The sequence below is a fragment of the Oncorhynchus gorbuscha genome, linkage group LG11 (genome assembly GCF_021184085.1).
Source record: "Oncorhynchus gorbuscha isolate QuinsamMale2020 ecotype Even-year linkage group LG11, OgorEven_v1.0, whole genome shotgun sequence".
Classification (NCBI taxonomy): Eukaryota; Metazoa; Chordata; class Actinopteri; order Salmoniformes; family Salmonidae; genus Oncorhynchus; species Oncorhynchus gorbuscha.
In genome coordinates, this window is record NC_060183.1 from 8,999,490 (window position 1) to 9,018,793 (window position 19,304).

The 19,304-nt window shown below is 42.5% G+C and overlaps 1 protein-coding gene across 2 annotated transcripts in view; it reads right to left on the minus strand.

Annotated features, from left to right (window-relative positions):
• Nucleotides 1-3,576: 3,576 nt before the first annotated feature.
• LOC124048086 (ATP-binding cassette sub-family C member 3-like) overlaps nucleotides 3,577-19,304 on the minus strand; it is an 86,275-nt gene continuing 70,547 nt past the window's right edge. Inside the window, exons 20-31 of one of the 2 annotated variants that reach the window (XM_046368505.1) lie at nucleotides 18,154-18,259; nucleotides 16,051-16,207; nucleotides 15,694-15,901; nucleotides 14,382-14,692; nucleotides 10,094-10,293; nucleotides 9,393-9,519; nucleotides 8,834-8,935; nucleotides 8,139-8,285; nucleotides 7,454-7,612; nucleotides 7,117-7,283; nucleotides 6,555-6,749; nucleotides 3,577-4,039 (exon numbers count right to left, since the gene is read on the minus strand). In XM_046368505.1, the coding sequence (XP_046224461.1) occupies nucleotides 3,928-4,039; nucleotides 6,555-6,749; nucleotides 7,117-7,283; nucleotides 7,454-7,612; nucleotides 8,139-8,285; nucleotides 8,834-8,935; nucleotides 9,393-9,519; nucleotides 10,094-10,293; nucleotides 14,382-14,692; nucleotides 15,694-15,901; nucleotides 16,051-16,207; nucleotides 18,154-18,259 (1,991 nt within the window). In that variant the 3' untranslated portion in view covers nucleotides 3,577-3,927. The other variant, XM_046368506.1, reaches the window with a different exon arrangement.

A 19,304-nucleotide genomic window follows, 5' to 3' on the forward strand; every position in this document is an offset into this window, starting at 1 on the left:
GAAGCAATTGGGCCTGAGTAGGGCCTGAATGTCACAAGCATGGGTAAGGCTCAGGCTTAAAATGTTTGCCAGTGCAGGGCTCTACTCTGAGCTCATCCATCGTCAGCTGAACCAATCACCTGTCAGCGTTTGGTGTTGGGTGGCTGAGAGGAAGGGGGGGGGGGTGGGGGAGGGGGGGGGGTGTTCGGTAGCTTATGGCCTGACGTTAGAACAACACACAGTTAATGCAGGAAAACACTGCTGAGAAGCCGGCCACAAGTCGTCCCCAGAACACCACAGAGGTCTGTGGTTCTGTGGTGTGGAGCAAGAGGCATCATGCTTCGAGCAATCTGGGGATAAACTCCCCTCCCATTAGAGATTGGGGCTGTCCTACCCTTAGGCCTAAAAATCTAGGATCAGTTTACTCTCCTCAAATCAATTTTTGGGGAAACATGAAACTGACCTTGGATCTGTGAGCAACTTCATCCTGAGAGACCACATCAAATCAACCATCCATCACAGCAGTCGGGAGTAAGCTTCATTATAAGAGACAAAATATCAGCGGAGCTCTCAATGTTTGTGGGACAGATTCACTATCATTGTGCGAATCAACATGATATTTCAAATGAATGTTTAGGTTTATTGGTTTACTTTCACTGAAGGAAAGGTCCAATGTCAGTCAGTGTCAGGGTGGCTTTAGTGTGTTTACTGCATTCAGGACAGTACTGCTGCGGAGTCGTTACAAGGTAAATGTGGTCCTGTGTGGATCAGTTGGTAAGCCCGTGGTGCTAGCAACACCAAGAAGGGAACATAGTTAGACAACACCGGCTCCCATCTGTACTGACGCCTGAGCCTATGAGGTACAGTCTGTGCTGCGAGGTACGACGGAGGTACGACGGTTAAATGGCCTCCTCTAGTGCTCGACTGCAGTAACTTCAGCATTCATGTAATTACCTCACTGGTGGTCACCAACCCTGGTTCGGGAGAGCTTCTAGGTGAGCAAGCTTGACACTTTGAAAACTAATGAATGACGACTTCAGCTTCTTACTTTGTACCAAGGACCTCCATTGTCCCAGTCAGTGAGGCATTTCATGTAGAAGGTTTATAGCTCAGTTATTTGGTATTAAATTTTGGATCTCCATTAGCTGTTGCAAAAGCAGCAGCCTCTCTTCCTGGGGTCCACAGAAAACATGACATAACAGACAAGAACATCTCAAGGAGAGATCTACATCGATTTAAAATAGGAATAATATAACTGGAAAAGTTCCTGTTCTGAAGTAGCAACTTTGAGTGACAACAGCCTCCTACTTTGCTTGTAACAAGGAGTACATTGTCCTAGTCAGCGAGGCATTGTATCTGGTCAAACACGTTTTTTTTCCCCCAAAGGTTTGCTAAGAGCTGGCAGCAAGCTGATTGGTCGGCTGTTAGAACCAGACTAACAGCCGACCAATCAGCTTGCTGCCAGCTCTTAGCAAACTTTTGGATAAAAAAGTTTACCATTCTCGGTTAGAGGAATGACTAGGTTCCTTCAGGTCTGAGGATTAATACTTTTCTCCAGGGTCGGATTAAAGATATGATAAATTAGAGTGGAGATATAGTCCACTATCCTCTTCAGTAGCTTTCCATCAAAGTTGTCAATGCCAGGAGGTTTGTCTTTACTTTACTTGTCTTTGTTCCACCACTCCCACGCGGACTTTATACAATTCTAAATGACCATGCTTTTCTTCCATTATTACGTATTATATGCACGAATATGACGGCTCACCATTTGTTGTTGTTGGCGTTTCATGCCTGAGTTTGCCCACTTTTCTAATGAAATAGTAATTCAAGGAATTGGCAACATTACATGTTTTTGTTGTTGAATGAGCCATCCGAGTCAATGAAAGATTGAGTTGAATTAGTCTTCATGCCTGCCCATGTAACAGTTTAGCTTCCGTCCGTCTCCTCGCCCCTACCTGGGCTCGAACCAGGGACCCTCTGCACACATCGACAACAGCCACCCTCGAAGCATCGTTACGCATCGCGCCAAAAAAGCCACGGCCCTTGCAGAACAAGGGGAACAACTACTTCAAGGACTCAGAGCAAGTGACGTCACCGATTGAAACGCTATTAGCGCGCACCACCGCTAACTTGCTAGCCATTTCACATCCGTTACACCCATAATTTCATTTAACGCTCCAATGCTTTTTTCCATCAAACTTTATATAATTTATTAGTTTCATAATAGTTTCTTCTTGTCTCAATTTACAGTAAGTTTGCCAATCAGCTGTGCAGCAAGACTTACTAGCCATTCCTTTTGCTTCATCCTTACAGCTTTTCAATTCCTCATCAATCCACAGAGCCTTAAGTCCGTTTCTTAATAGGAGGCATCAAGTGCAGCATGTGGATGCTCCTCATTACATACGGACCAACACGTTTTTGTTTTACATTTTCAACATAAGAATCATTACAAAACCTCTTATACACTATTTTAAGGCCAGTTTTTGGAATCTTGTCTTTTTTTGGGATATAAACCACTAAATTGTGATCACTACATCAGATGAACAGAGTTCTGCAGCCGTAGTAAATATTTGATTAATACATGTGGATAATGTTGCTCCTGAACTATTCGTAAACACTCAGGCAGGTCGATTAATACCGTGAAACAGATTACAGGCACTGGTTACCGTGAGCAGCTTCCTTTTGAGTGGACAGCTTGATGAAAACCAGTCAATATTCAAGTCCTCAAGAAAGTAGACCTCTTTGTTCACATCCCATGCACTATTAAGCATTTCACACAACCTATCTAGATATGGATTATTAACACTTGGTGGCCTTTAGCAACAACCAAAAAGAATAGGCTTAAACACTTCCAACAGCATTAGATCCTCTCTAAACATTACAGGAATATCGCTCTGAATATATACAGCAACACCTCCCCCATAGGCATTCCTGTCTCTTCTGTAGATGTTGTATCGTCAAATGAATTATCTAAATGAGTCTCGGAGATGGCCAATATATGAATGTTATCGGATGTTAGCAAATGATTTATGACCCTTTTTCTAAGGCTACATATATTACTATGGGCTATTTCTTAGCCCCTTGCTGCCTAACGTACCAGAGACATAATATATATATATTTTTTTAAATACAAGAAAACAATATTATTCAGCAGTCAATCAGGCACATTGTAAGTGTCAGTTGGTGTGCGTTTGTGGGTAATATTCCAGTGTTAATTCATCTAGGCCACATGGTCCATGTATGTATGTATGTATGTATGTATGTATGTATGTATGTATGTATGTATGTATGTATGTATGTATGTATGTATGTATGTATGTATGTATGTATGTATGTATGTATGTATGTATGTATGTATGTATGTATGTATGTATGTATGTATGTATGTATGTATGTATGTATGTATGTATGTATGTATGTATGTATGTATGTATGTATGTATGTATCAAACCATAAATCCTGTTAATTCCTATGTTTTCAGCTACATGTTCTACATTGGTTTTCCCCTACATTGCTAACAATGTTGCTGTTGTAGCGTAGGTTACACCAGAGTAGTTAACATGTTTTATGAAAATGATCACAGAAACATCAACAAGGCAGTCTTAATTTCTTTAATAAAGGCGTTATCATCTTTCATATTTTGGTGGTACAGAATTCAAGTTTTTGCATACACGGTCCACAAAGGAATCACATATTGAACTGAGCCAACTTCCCCATCAGACATCTCTTAATAATAAAAATGTATATCTTAAATAACAAACACAATACGGTACAAAAATAGCTGGATTCATCCTGAAACTCACTCTTTATAAAAGTTTTTAAAATAAAATGTAAAAAAAACCAAAGTGTTTGATCCTGGTTTCTCAGTAGACCACAGCGTATAAAAGGATACATTCTCTGGCACTCTGTTGTCTGCCAGAAGGCACAATAAGGTTTATAGAGGAGAGGCTATTGTGTCAGTCCAGCATCTTTAGCCATTCCATAGAAGATTCCTCTCTTGGATAAAAGTTTTGAAGGAGTGTCAAATTCAGCTACCTGTCCCTTGTCCAACACAAGCACTCTGCAAATAAGAGAGGAAGTAGAATCGTTCAGAACTTTGTTAGGTTTCTGTACAGAATATATGACCTCACAAGATAAAAAAACAGCATCTTTGATCAAAAGATGTATGTATGTATGTATGTATGTATGTATGTATGTATGTATGTATGTATGTATGTATGTATGTATGTATGTATGTATGTATGTATGTATGTATGTATGTATGTATGTATGTATGTATGTATGTATGTATGTATGTATGTATGTATGTATGTATGTATGTATGTATGTATGTATGTATGTATGTATGTATACTGAACAAAAAATATAAAACGCAACATTTAAAGTGTTGGTCCCATGTTTCATGAGCTGAAATGAAAACAAAAATCCCAGAAATGTTCCATACGCACAAAAAGCTTATTTCTCTCAAATGTTGTGTACAAATTTGTTGATATCCCTGTTAGTGAGAATTTCTTCTTTGCCAAGATAATCCATTCACCTGAAAAATGTGGAATATCAAGAAGCTGATTAAACAGCATGATCATTACACATATGCACCTTGTGCTGGGGATAATAAAAGGCCACTTTAAAATGTGCAGTTTTGTTGCACAACACAATGACACTGACTGCAGGAATGTCCACCAGAGCTGTTGCCAGATAATTGAATGTTCATTTCTCTACCATAAGCTGCCTCCAATGTCGTTTTAGAGGATTTGGCAGTACGTCCAACTGACCTCACAACCGAGAGTATTTCTGTCTGTAATAAAGCCCTTTTGTGGGAAAAAAAAAACTAATTCCGATTGGCTGGGCTTGGCTCACAGTTCATATAAGGTAATCAGTCAATTGAAATCAATTAATTAGGCCCTGTTCTATGGATTTAACATGACTGAACAGGGATGCACCCATGGCTGTTAAATCCATAGATCAGGGCCTAATTTATTTATTTCAATTGACTGATTACCTTATATGAACTGTAACACAGTAAAATCTTTGAAATTGTTGCATGTTGCGTTTAGATGTTTTAGTATATGTACGTATATACAGTGCATTCGGAAAGTATTCAGACCCCTTTACTTTTCCCACATTTTGTTGCGTTACAGCCTTATCGTAAAGTATTTGTAATGTATTCTACAATTGTTCAGACCCTTTAATCAGTACTTTGTTGAAGCAACTTTGGCAGAAATTACAGCTTCGTGTCTTCTGAGGCATGATGCTTGGCACACCTGTATTTGGGGAGTTTCTCCCATTCTTCTCCGCAGATCCTGTCAAGCTCTGTCAGATTGGATGGGGAGCATCGCTGCACAGCTATTTTAGGTCTCCTACCAGAGCTGGGCAACTCAAGAACATTCAGAGACTTGTCCCAAAGCCACTCCTGCGTTGTCTTGGCTGTGTGCTTAGGGTTGTTATCTAGGTTGGTAGGTGAACCTTCGCCCCAGTCTGAGTTCATCTGCTCTCTGTAGCAGGTTATCAAGGATCTCTCTGCACTTTGCCCCGTTCATCTTTCCCTCGATCCTGACTAGTCTCCCAGTCCCTGCCACTGAAAAGCATCCCCACAGCATGATGCTGCCACCACCATGCTTCACCGTAGGGATGGTGCCAGGTTTCCTCCAGACGAGATGCTTGGCATTCAGGACAAAGAGTTCAATCTTGGTTTCATCCGACCAGAGAATCTTGTTTCTCATGGTCATAGTCTTTAGGTGCCTTTTGCCAAACTCCAAGCGGGCTGTTATGTGCCTTTTACTGAAGAGGGGCTTCTGTCTGGCCACTCTACCAAAAATGCCTGATTGGTGGCGTGCTACAGAGATGGTTGTCCTTCTGGAAGGTTCTTCCATCTCCACAGAGGAACTCTGGAGCTTTGATCATCAGGATTTTGCTCACCTCCCTGACCAAGGCCCTTCTCCTCCGATTGGTCAGTTTAGCCAGGCGGCCATCTCTAGGAACCGTCTTGATGGTTCCAAACTTCTTCCTATAAGAATGATGGAGGCCACTGTGTTCTTGGGGACCTTAAATTCTGCAGATATGTTTTGGTACCCTTCCCCAGATCTATGCATTGACACAATCCTGTTACGGAGCTCTACAGACAAATCCTTCGACCTCATGTGTGCCTTTCCAAATCATGTCCAATGCATTCAATTTACCACAGACGGACACCAATCAAGTTGAGGATGATCAATGTGAACAGGATGCAAACATTTCTCAACCTGTTTGGGTTATTTATTGAGGATTTTTGTTGTTGTTGATTGAATCCATTTTAGAATAAGGCTGTAACATAACAAAATGTGGATAAAGTCAAGGGGTCTGAATACTTCCTGAATGCACTGAATGCATGCGTATGTATGTATGTATGTATGTATGTATGTATGTATGTATGTATGTATGTATGTATGTATGTATGTATGTATGTATGTATGTATGTATGTATGTATGTATGTATGTATGTATGTATGTATGTATGTATGTATGTATGTATGTATGTATGTATGTATGTATGTATGTCCGTCTGTTTGTGGGTGCTTGTGCAATGCATTGCTCATTACCTAGTGTAGTCCATGATGGTGTTGAGTCTGTGAGCTATGGTGAACACAGTGCAGTCCTCAAACTGTGTCCTGATGGTTGACTGGATGAGGTCGTCGGTCTCTAGGTCGATGGCTGCTGTGGCTTCATCCAGGATCAGGATCCTCGTCTTCCTCAGTAGAGCCCTGGCTAAACACACCAGCTGCCTCTGGCCCACACTGAACACACACACACACACACACACACACACACACACACACACACACACACACACACACACACACACACACACACACACACACACACACACACACACACACACACACACACACACACACACACACACACACACACACACACACACACACACACACACATTATTTTCCAGACGAGTAAAATGTAAAAAGGTACAAAAAGCTAAACAGAAAGATTCAGAGACATCCTTAAGAGAATATCCTAATAAAGACATGTTTGTATTCCAAATGTTGTTAAGTTTAGTTTTAATTCCCACCTGAATCTACAGGTAAAGGCCTTCTACAGGTGTGTCTGAAAACATGCCGTTGTTTAAGTAGTTTGGGATGTTACCTGAGGTTCTCTCCTCCCTCTGAACACTCCAGCTCCAGTTTAGCCGGCTGGTTGCTGACAAACTTGTTGAGGTGGGACAGTTCCAGAGCTTTCCACACCTCCCCGTCATTGTACTTCTCAAAGGGGTCCAGGTTCATCCTCAGACTGCCTGAGAACAGCACTGGTTCCTGGGGACGTAGAGAGGGTAGTGGATGCGGAGGTGAGGAAGGTGTAGGGTGTGTGTGTGTGTGTGTGTGTGTGTGTGTGTGTGTGTGTGTGTGTGTGTGTGTGTGTGTGTGTGTGTGTGTGTGTGTGTGTGTGTGTGTGTGTGTGTGTGTGTGTGTGTGTGTGTGTGTACCTGTGGTATGATGGTGAGTTTCGACCTCAGGTCATGCAGTCCTATCTCCGATATCTTGACCCCGTCGATGGTGATCTCTCCCCCTGCCGCCTCCAACAGCCGAAACAGGCACAGTGTCATAGAGGACTTACCAGCCCCAGTACGACCCACGATACCTATCTGTAACACACGCAGGCCAACATAATGAAACCCTCCGGAAACCTGCACACTCAGCGAGCATTTTAGTTTACCCGTCTCTATTCAAACACTTGTTCCAGATATCTGTGTGCTCGATACACACATCAGCACCTGCTCTGATAAACTAAACAGCATTTTATCTGTGTATAACATGTAATGGCAGGAGCACAGCGTCCTTTCATTGGAGGTACATTCTGTAACGGTGTGTTAACCATTTAACATGTTCCGAGTAGCAAACGAAAGCAATGTTTTTCACCCCAAAATGAACATTTTCCAGGTGTTTTCACGGTGTCAAGTTTCTCCATTAATCTGCGACTGTATATGAGGCCTTGTCGCACGGTATTTAAAACACATGTTAGTTAGTTTAGACTGTGCCTTCGTAGGACTTCCTCCAACAGGGGAACTGTTAATGAGGGTCTCGTTGAAGTCGTTTGATGATATCATTTAACTCTTTCTAAAACGCATGTTTTCCTCACTAATCTACACCATTTAGGCCTGTGGCTCTCACCTTCTCTCCTCCAACGACGCTGAGGGTGAGGTTCTTGAGGACCAGGTCTAGTCCCTCTCTGTACCTCACACTGTAGTCAAGGAACTCTACCTTCCCCTGGGATGGCCAATCAGGGGAAGGCTTCTTGTCTTCCACCTCCCACGGGGCCTTGCAACATACACAAACTCAATGATGCGCAACAATACACTTTATATACACATGCAAATTCTGCCCACATTTCGCAGAAGGTTGATGAGAGCCGTATTTCAGAAAACATAGTATTCTAGAAACTCAACCACGTGATCAGTAAATAGGGGGTTATATTTAGTTAATAATCAAAGTATTCTGAAATGTACAGCGTGCTATATCGCCCAGCCGTCCACATCAAAGGGAATCGCTGTACGGTACATAATATCCAAGTTATACATCTACTTCCACTTGTATTAGTCTTTAATGGTTGTGAGTCTGACTTGGCAGCCAAACAGCCCAAAATAAAAACACACTTATGAAAAACATAAATATATATATATATATATATATATATATATATAAATACTATTTACAGAACTCAGGTGGTCTTAAGTAACAAACTGCGGGCAACAACACAACATTTCCACTGTCACTTTGCCTTGGACGTCTGAGAGATTAGGTTCATTGGTTGATGTCCATATGTAAATGTCCTACTCTAGTAAGCAGTGCATGTGTGCGCTCTGTACCTCAGTCTTGGTCTCAGAGTACTCCTTGACTCTCTCCACGGCTACGATGTTGCTCTCCAAATCTGACGTCATCCTCACCATCCAGTTCAGTGACATGGTCACCTGTTACCAGGACAACACAGTACTGTAGCATGAGAGATGCTTATTGGTGAGAAAACACAAGCAGCGTCATTAAGCTGTCGTACATCATCATACCAGATCGCTTTTAAAACACTGGGTTCTATCTCCAATCCAACCTAGTGTAGCAGATGGGGATCTGTGAAACTGCTCAGCCTGAAGAGGCCCCGCTTGCACTGCCCTCATAGCTATCTTTTCAGGAGCGTGGCTGGGTAAGACGCTTCGGGAAGGCGGTCACGTGTGTTTGCGAGGCAGTGGTCCTTGGTTCGAGCCTCAATATATGAGCCAAATCAGGAGGAAGCTATACTCGCTAAGCAAGCAGCGTGACGTCATTCACACCAGCTCAACAGAATCGCAGTGGCAGGTCGATGGGCACCATTTAATGGAAATGTGTATCAGACCGTTAGACGGACAGTAGATCTATGAATATGTTGTACTGTACCAGTAGAGCGTAGGACACAGAGAGTCCCACCAGTCCAGGGTTGAGATTGTCCTTCCCGATCACAGCAAACAGAGCAGCGAACAGCACGATGCAGTTCCCAATGAACTCTATACGCACCCCTAACCACCTACACACACACACACACACACACACACACACACACACACACACACACACACACACACACACACACACACACACACACACACACACACACACACACACACACACACACACACACACACACACACACACACACACACACACACACACACACAGTTAGAGCAGCACTGACACACAGTATGTCTCTGCACCGTACCTGCTTATGTAACTACATCACCATGCAAACATAGGCCATATTCAGTATTAAGGGCCACGTATTGTGAAGTGGGACACCAACGTCTTACTGTCTGTCATTTGTGACGTAACATGTTAGTCTGTGGAGCTTTCGACATTTAGCACCAGTCGGGGGCCCTGTTACAATTCTCAACAATCCAAAACGGACAAATACTGTCCACTAAATGAATCCGCCATTTTGTAAAGAGAATCCTAGGGCCCTTGGATCCTTAGCCAGCCGCTTTCAGATCAGCAGGAGCCAAAAAATGGGAACGAGGAATAGAAGTACATTAAGGCAATTGGAACGCAGCCACTGTCCTCCAGAGTCCATGGTGAACGTGCAGTAGGAGAGAGATACCACCTACCTGTTGGCCACTATACCAGGGTAGTAACTCTTCTGGTTGTCATCCACCTTCACGTCACTCATTAGAACAAAGGCATCGCGTCTGCCGTAGGCTCTGATCACACTAGAGCCGGTGACGGTCTCAGAGAAATGGGAGTATATGGGAGATCTGGTGACCGACTCCAGACGCTTTAACTGTCGAGACGTTGCCACATAAAATCTCTAAAGCCGTGGGGAAGAGAGACAGCCAGCATTATACAGTATCTAAACCCTGGAGTACACACTATAACACATATCTAAACCCTGGAGTACACGCTATAACACATATCTAAACCCTGGAGTACACGCTATAACACATATCTAAACCCTGGAGCACACACTGCAGTATCACACTATGGTAAGGTCAGGGGTCACAACACCTACAGAGTTCATTTGATAGACTTATAGAGTAATAGATTAATTTGATAGTGATCAATATATTTTATGAATATTTAGCTACTGTTTACATAAATTATCATAATGCCAGATGCTCTTTCCACCAGGCCACCAAAATTATTCTAAAAAATAGGTATTATTTAATTTCATTATCAAATCAAATTCTAAAGCATTCAGGACTAAAACACATTTGATTACAAACTAAAAAGCAACACTTCAACATCCATTAGTGCTTAAATGCCATCATAATGTTGTAGTGTACTTTTTTGTTTTTAAACACAAAGATTAAGATAAAATAATTTTTTAAGATTAAAACTCATTCAAGTAGAACAATAACCCACCAATCCCAATAAGTAATAGTTAAAAAAAAGACCACACAGATATTAAGTATGCCAAGACAAAAGACCACAGATATTAAGTATACCAAGACAAAAGACCACGCAGATATTAAGTATGCCAAGACAAAAGCCAAGACAAGACAAAAGACCACGCAGATATTAAGTATGCCAAGACAAAAGACCACGCAGATATTAAGTATGCCAAGACAAAAGACCACGCAGATATTAAGTATGCCAAGACAAAAGACCACGCAGATATTAAGTATGCCAAGACAAAAGACCACGCAGATATTAAGTATGCCAAGACAAAAGACCACGCAGATATTAAGTATGCCAAGACAAAAGACCACGCAGATATTAAGTATGACAAGACAAAAGACCACGCAGATACAGTGGGGCAAAAAAGTATTTAGTCAGCCACCAATTGTGCAAGTTCTCCCACTTAAAAAGATGAGAGAGACCTGTAATTTTCATCATAGATACACTTCAACTATGACAGACAAAATGAGAAGAAAGAAATCCAGAAAATCACATTTGTAGGATTTTTAAAGGATTTATTTGCAAATTATGGTGGAAAATAAGTATTTGGTCACCTACAAACAAGCAAGATTTATGGCTCTCACAGACCTGTAACTCCTTCTTTAAGAGGCTCCTCTGTCCTCCACTCGTTACCTGTATTAATGGCACCTGTTTGAACTTGTTATCAGTATAAAAGACACCTGTCCACAACCTCAAACAGTCACACTCCAAACTCCACTATGGCCAAGACCAAAGAGCTGTCAAAGGACACCAGAAACAAAATTGTAGACCTGCACCAAGCTGGGAAGACTGAATCTGCAATAGGTAAGCAGCTTGATTTGAAGAGATCAACTGCGGGAGCAATTATTAGGAAATGGAAGACATACAAGACCACTGATAATCTCCCTCGATCTGGGGCTCCACACAAAATCTCACACCATGGGGTCAAAATGATCACAAGAACGGTGAGCAAAAATCCCAGAACCACACGGGGGGACCTAGTGAATGACCTGCAGAGAGCTGGGACCAAAGTAACAAAGCCTACCATCAGTAACACACTACGCCGCCAGAGACTCAAATCCTGCAGTGCCAGACATGTCCCCCTGCTTAAGCCAGTACATGTCCAGGCCCGTCTGAAGTTTGCTAGAGAGCATTTGGATGATCCAGAAGAAGATTGGGAGAATGTCATATGGTCAGATGAAACCAAAATATAACTTTTTGGTAAAAACTCAACTCGTCGTGTTTGGAGGACAAAGAATGCTGAGTTGCATCCAAAGAACACCATACCTACTGTACCTACTGTGAAGAATGGGGGTGGAAACATCATGCTTTGGGGCTGTTTTTCTGCAAAGGGACCAGGACGACTGATCCGTGTAAAGGAAATAATGAATGGGGCCATGTATCGTGAGATTTTGAGTGAAAACCTCCTTCCATCAGCAAGGGCATTGAAGATGAAACGTGGCTGGGTCTTTCAGCATGACAATGATCCCAAACACACCGCCTGGGCAACAAAGGAGTGGCTTCGTAAGAAGCATTTCAAGGTCCTGGAGTGGCCTAGCCAGTCTCCAGATCTCAACCCCATAGAAAATCTTTGGAGGGAGTTGAAAGTCTGTGTTGCCCAGCAACAGCCCCAAAACATCACTGCTCTAGAGGAGATCTGCATGGAGGAATGGGCCAAAATACCAGCGACAGTGTGTGAAAACCTTGTGAAGACTTACAGAAAACGTTTGACCTCTGTCATTGCCAACAAAGGGTATATAACAAAGTATTGAGATAAACTGTTGTTATTGACCAAATACTTATTTTCCACCATAATTTGCAAATAAATACATTAAAAATCCTACAATGTGATTTTCTGGATTTTTCTTCCTAATTTTGTCTGTCATAGTTGAAGTGTACCGATGATGAAAATTACAGGCCTCTCTCATCTTTTTAAGTGGGAGAACTTGCACAATTGGTGGCTGACTAAATACTTTTTTGCCCCACTGTATAAAGTATGCCAAGACAAAAGCAAAAAATGGACAGGAATCATATGCAGTTGTTCCAGTTAGATAGTAAGCATCTCCAGAGGCACGTGAACACACAGAACCTTGGCTTATATTCACCCGTAAAGAACTGCAGTTTCAAATGGTTCACCGGCAGAAATATATATATCAGTTTTCCTACTTCAGGAAACTGCTAGCTACTGGACCACTGGTAAAACAAAATGATGACCAAGCATAATGTTAAAACAAAATGATGACCAAGCATAATGTTAAAACAAAATGATGACCAAGCATAATGTTAAAACAAATGATGACCAAGCATAATGTTAAAACAAATGATGACCAAGCATAATGTTAAAACAAAATGATGACCAAGCATAATGTTAAAACAAATGATGACCAAGCATAATGTTAAAACAAAATGATGACCAAGCATAATGTTAAAACAAATGATGACCAAGCATAATGTTAAAACAAATGATGACCAAGCATAAGGCCCAGTAGCCCTCAGCGAAACATCCAAACCGAGACACAAAGTATACCGTTTTCACGTCAGGATAAACGTAAATCTCTTTACATCTTTTCTATGGAACTGATCAAACGGGTTGAAAGGAGGAGGTGGTTTCTTGAAATGAAAGCATCTCTCCCTCTCTCTTCTCTCAGCACTCATTCATCTTAACTCAAGTTGGGATTCGGCTAATACCAGGTCTTCACAGACCACTGGTATGTAGTATTTTGGCACAAGAGGACCCTCATATTAATTTCCTGGATCAAAGGGTAGAGACACTGTATGGAAACCTTGAAGCTAATCAATACCCTGTATAGTTAGACAAGAAACAAAATAACCTCTAACTCCCTACCGTGTGGACAGATACCTGTAGCGTCAGACTGACAACAAGTTGTCTTTCCATTCGCTTACCACCAGAGGGCAGCAGCACACTAGATACCCACTTGTTGGTCTTTTGACAAATCCTATCAGATCTTTTCACATCAAATCTTTTTCAGAACTGATCTGATTGGTCAAAAGTGAAAAACATCAGAATTGTACTGCCTCGGGGCTACTTCATCCTACGCCACTCTATAGTATAAATCCCCATTCTCCAGCGTGTCCCTGAGAAGGACGTGAGGCTGTAAAGAACACACAGCAGTGTTCTCCTGGGTCTCAGTCAACAAACACAACTCAGGAGAACAGAAGCCTCCTTCACTATTCACTACTGTACCGGCTGTTGGTGACTCGAGATGGCACGCTCTGTATGTATGTGTGTGTTGGCGTGTAGGTAAAGAGAGAGAAAGTGAATGCATGGTCAGGGAAGAGGAGACCGGGAGGAGTAGAGCAAACTCAAACTGATAACAGGAAAACAGAAAGCTGAAGAGAAACATAAAGTTCAAAGGATACATAAACTGCTCCACCAATCATGACGCTGCATGCCGCATTCAGGAACGTAAGCAAAAATGTCAAGGAAAAGTATTACTCAACACCATAAACTAGAGAGCAGAGCAAGCAACTGTTAGCTCCTCAGAACAGAACCAATACCTGGACGAAGACGTATATGAAAGTCAGGGGAGCTATGACCACGGCGAAGATGGGGGTGCTGGCCACTATGACTATCATGGTGGAGAGAGAGGAGAAGAAGGTCCCGAGGAACATGAGAACGGTGGAGGGCAGTGCCTCGTCGATGACGTAGATGTCCTTAGAGAAGCGGTTGATGACCCTGCCTATGGGGGTGGTGTCAAAGAAAGACTGAGGGGTGTGAAACTTGTTGTCCAGGAGGGCATAGTGGAGCTTCCTGGCTGCTCCGATGTTCCCCATGGCCAGGGTGAAGGAGGAGACCATGACCAGGATGCCTGAGAGGGAGGGAGGGAGGGAGGTGAGGGTTGAGGAGACAGTGGGTTTTGTATGGGTTCTCTCTCCTGAATGCGGAGTCCCTTTTCAATGAAATTCAAATCAAGCTTCCATTGTTACTGAGGGGTAGAGGCCAAAGTCCTCACACAAAACCAACCATTCATAGTTAGCGTCATACAGTCAAAAAGTTAAACATACACAACAATACCTACAATAACTAAATCTCTCTTAGGGACAAACGACCCAAACACCATGAACAAATGTAACCACGTTGTAATCGCTATAAATATTGAACTGTAGAGATACTTTCTTCACCAGTGACGTCACATTAAGCTGGACAGGTATTCTTATCCTGGACGGGTATTCTTATCCTGGACGGGTATTCTTATCCTGGATGGGTATTCTTATCCTGGACGGGTATTCTTATCCTGGACGGGTATTCTTATCCTGGACGGGTATTCTTATCCTGGACGGGTATTCTTATCCTGGACAGGTATTCTTATCCTGGACAGGTATTCTTATCCTGGACAGGTATTGTATCCTGGACAGGTATTCTTATCCTGGACAGGTATTCTTATCCTGGACAGGTATTCTTATCCTGGACAGGTATTCTTATCCTGGACAGGTATTCTTATCCTGGACAGGTATTCTTATCCTGGACGGGTATTCTTATCCTTGACGGATATTCTTATCCTTGACGGGTATTCTTATCCTGGACAGGTATTCTTATCCTGGACAGGTATTCTTATCCTGGACAGGTATTCTTATCCTTGACAGGTATTCTTATCCTGGACAGGTATTCTTATCCTGGACAGGTATTCTTATCCTTGACAGGTATTCTTATCCTTGACAGGTATTCTTATCCTTGACGGGTATTCTTATCCTGGACAGGTATTCTTATCCCAAGGTAATGAACAGCAGCAGGTCTCCTCACCTTGTGTTATGCCCAGGGCAGCATACACCCCCACCCTCATGCCGACATTCTCCTGAGTCATGTTCTCACCTTGTGTTATGCCCAGGGCAGCATACACCCCCACCCTCATGCCGACATTCTCCTGAGTCATGTTCTGAGCCGCGTCATTGGTCCACTGACTCAGCCAGACGTTGGCTCCGATGGCAGCGGCGCTCTGACAGCCGTACAGGAAACAGATGAAGAGGGTCAGCAGAGGCCCTACTGCCTTGGCGTACTCCCAGAACACCTTGCTCTTCACCTGAGGAGAGAGGTTAATAAAAGGTCAGGGTTAAGAGGGTAGAGGTCAGAGGTTGTACTGTCTAGGAATACACCTGGAGGTAGGAGAGTTTAGAAGTCCACACCCTCAACCAGGTTTACTAAACGACGTATCTCCATGTCTCTACTCACTCTGCCTGTCTCAGTGGTCTCTGCCTGGATAAGTTTCTCCACCTTGGGTAGTTTCTTCTCTGCGTCAGGCTCAGCGTGCTTCCTCTCGCTGCACAAACGTCTCCGGACAGACTTGCTCCTTGGGTTCTCCAGGTCCCCTGAGATGACGCTGATCTGCCTGCAGGGAGGGAGGAAGTGATTGATCCGTCAATCAATCAATCAATCAATCAATCAATCAATCAATCGTTGTGTGTATCGTACTTTTCAAAAATAAATCTCTCGCAAAATGCTTGATAGTAACTTAAGTCTAAAACCACATAGAATACAGCAGTTGTCTATCACAGAGGGGGTTAAACATACCGAAGCCCCTTCAGGATTTTGCGATTCTGTGGTCTGCAATTATTTGGCAAAATCAACAATTCCCTGGATATTATGCAAGGGTTTGCAAATTTGACAATTACCAGATAAAAGTAAAATCATTGCAATATTATCGCATATAACCATCTGATCACCACACTAAAAAAACATGGCTCGCATTTTTGTCCAAAAACAGAATTTTTAGCGCATAACATTATTCAATCAAGCAACACGTCAAACAAACATTTCCCCCTTCAGTGCACTTATGTGACAAATATGACAATATCGGAATTGCTGCAGCAAAATCAAGCATTTTGGACTGCAACCATCACACAAAAACACAAAGGAATCCTGGAGGGACTGCCTTATGACCTGTTAGAGGCTTATGAGTGCCTTATGACCTGTTAGAGGCTTATGAGTGCCTTATGACCTGTTAGAGGCTTATGAGTGCCTTATGACCTGTTAGAGGCTTATGAGTGCCTTATGACCTGTTAGAGGCTTATGAGTGCCTTATGACCTGTTAGAGGCTTATGAGTGCCTTATGACCTGTTAGAGGCTTATGAGTGCCTTATGACCTGTTAGAGGCTTATGACCTGTTAGAGGCTTATGAGTGCCTTATGACCTGTTAGAGGCTTATGAGTGCCTTATGACCTGTTAGAGGCTTATGAGTGCCTTATGACCTGTTAGAGGCTTATGAGTGCCTTATGACCTGTTAGAGGCTTATGAGTGCCTTATGACCTGTTAGAGGCTTATGAGTGCCTTATGACCTGTTAGAGGCTTAGAGTGCCTTATGACCTGTTAGAGGCTTATGAGTGCCTTATGACCTGTTAGAGGCTTACGAGTGAGTGCCTTATGACCTGTTAGAGGCTTATGACCTGTTAGAGGCTTATGAGTGCCTTATGACCTGTTAGAGGCTTATGACCTGTTAGAGGCTTATGAGTGCCTTATGACCTGTTAGAGGCTTATGACCTGTTAGAGGCTTATGACCTGTTAGAGGCTTATGAGTGCCTTATGACCTGTTAGAGGCTTATGACCTGTTAGAGGCTTATGACCTGTTAGAGGCTTATGACCTGTTAGAGGCTTATGAGTGCCTTATGACCTGTTAGAGGCTTATGACCTGTTAGAGGCTTATGAGTGCCTTATGACCTGTTAGAGGCTTATGACCTGTTAGAGCCTTATGACCTGTTAGAGGCTTATGACCTGTTAGAGGCTTATGATTGCCTTATGACCTGTTAGAGGCTTATGAGTGCCTTATGACCTGTTAGAGGCTTATGACCTGTTAGAGGCTTATGAGTGCCTTATGACCTGTTAGAGGCTTATGACCTGTTAGAGGCTTATGACCTGTTAGAGGCTTATGAGTGCCTTATGACCTGTTAGAGGCTTATGACCTGTTAGAGGCTTATGAGTGCCTTATGACCTGTTAGAGGCTTATGACCTGTTAGAGGCTTATGACCTGTTATAGGCTTATGACCTGTTAGAGGCTTATGAGTGTCTCATGACCTGTTAGAGGCTTATGAGTGCCTTATGTTCCTGTTAGAGGCTTATGAGTGTCTCATGACCTGTTAGAGGCTTATGAGTGCCTTATGAACTGCTACAGAGGCTTATGAGTGCCTTATGAACTGTCACAGAGGCTTATGAGTGCCTTATGAACAGTCACAGAGGCTTATGAGTGCCTTATGAACAGTCACAGAGGCTTATGAGTGCCTTATGAACAGTTACAGAGGCTTATGAGTCCCTTATGCATTGTTATAGAGGCTTATACTGTACCTTATGAACTTCCTCTTTACCTCGACCACTGGTTCACTGTCTACCATGTCTGTATGGTTGCTAAGGACGTCATCAGGGAAGTCCTCTTCTTCATCAATCAAATCCACTGTGGAGTGTTGAGTCACATGGTTACCGTGGTAATTATGGAGCAAGTGTACACAACCCTACAGGTGTAGGGTATGGGCTGACAACTCTCCTAGAGAGCTACTGGGTATGCAGGGTTTTGTTCCAACCCTACTCTAACAAACCTGAATAATCTAATCAGCTGCTGACTAGGACCTTGATTAGATCTATTAGAGCAGGACTGGAGCAAAACCCAGTAGCTTGCACACCCAGTCGCCTTCCAGGACAAATATTGATAGGCACTGGTATAGGCTGAACCCCAATGGCAGAAACAGCAATAGTATCTGTTTTAGATATCTCTCCAAGGGCAGAAACAGCAATAGTATCTGTTTTAGATATCTCTCAGAGGGCAGAAACAGCAATAGTATCTGTTTTAGATATCTCTCTGAGGGCAGAAACAGCAATAGTATCTGTTTTAGATATCTCTCCGAGGGCAGAAACAGCAATAGTATCTGTTTTAGATATCTCTCAATAGTATCTGTTTTAGATAAGGGCAGAAACAGCAATAGTATCTGTTTTAGATATCTCTCTGAGGGCAGAAACAGCAATAGTATCTGTTTTAGATATCTCTCCAAAGGCAGAAACAGCAATAGTATCTGTTTTAGATCTCTCTCTAAGGGCAGAAACAGCAATAGTATCTGTTTTAGATATCTCTCTGAGGGCAGAAACAGCAATAGTATCTGTTTTAGATATCTCTCCAAAGGCAGAAACAGCAATAGTATCTGTTTTAGATATCTCTCCAAAGGCAGAAACAGCAATAGTATCTGTTTTAGATATCTCTCTGAGGGCAGAAACAGCAATAGTATCTGTTTTAGATATCTATCCAAAGGCAGAAACAGCAATAGTATCCGTTTTAGATATCTCTCCAAAGGCAGAAACAGCAATAGTATCTGTTTTAGATATCTATCCAAAGGCAGAAACAGCAATAGTATCCGTTTTAGATATCTCTCCAAGGGCAGAAACAGCAATAGTATCTGTTTTAGATATCTCTCTGAGGGGAGAAACAGCAATAGTATCTGTTTTAGATA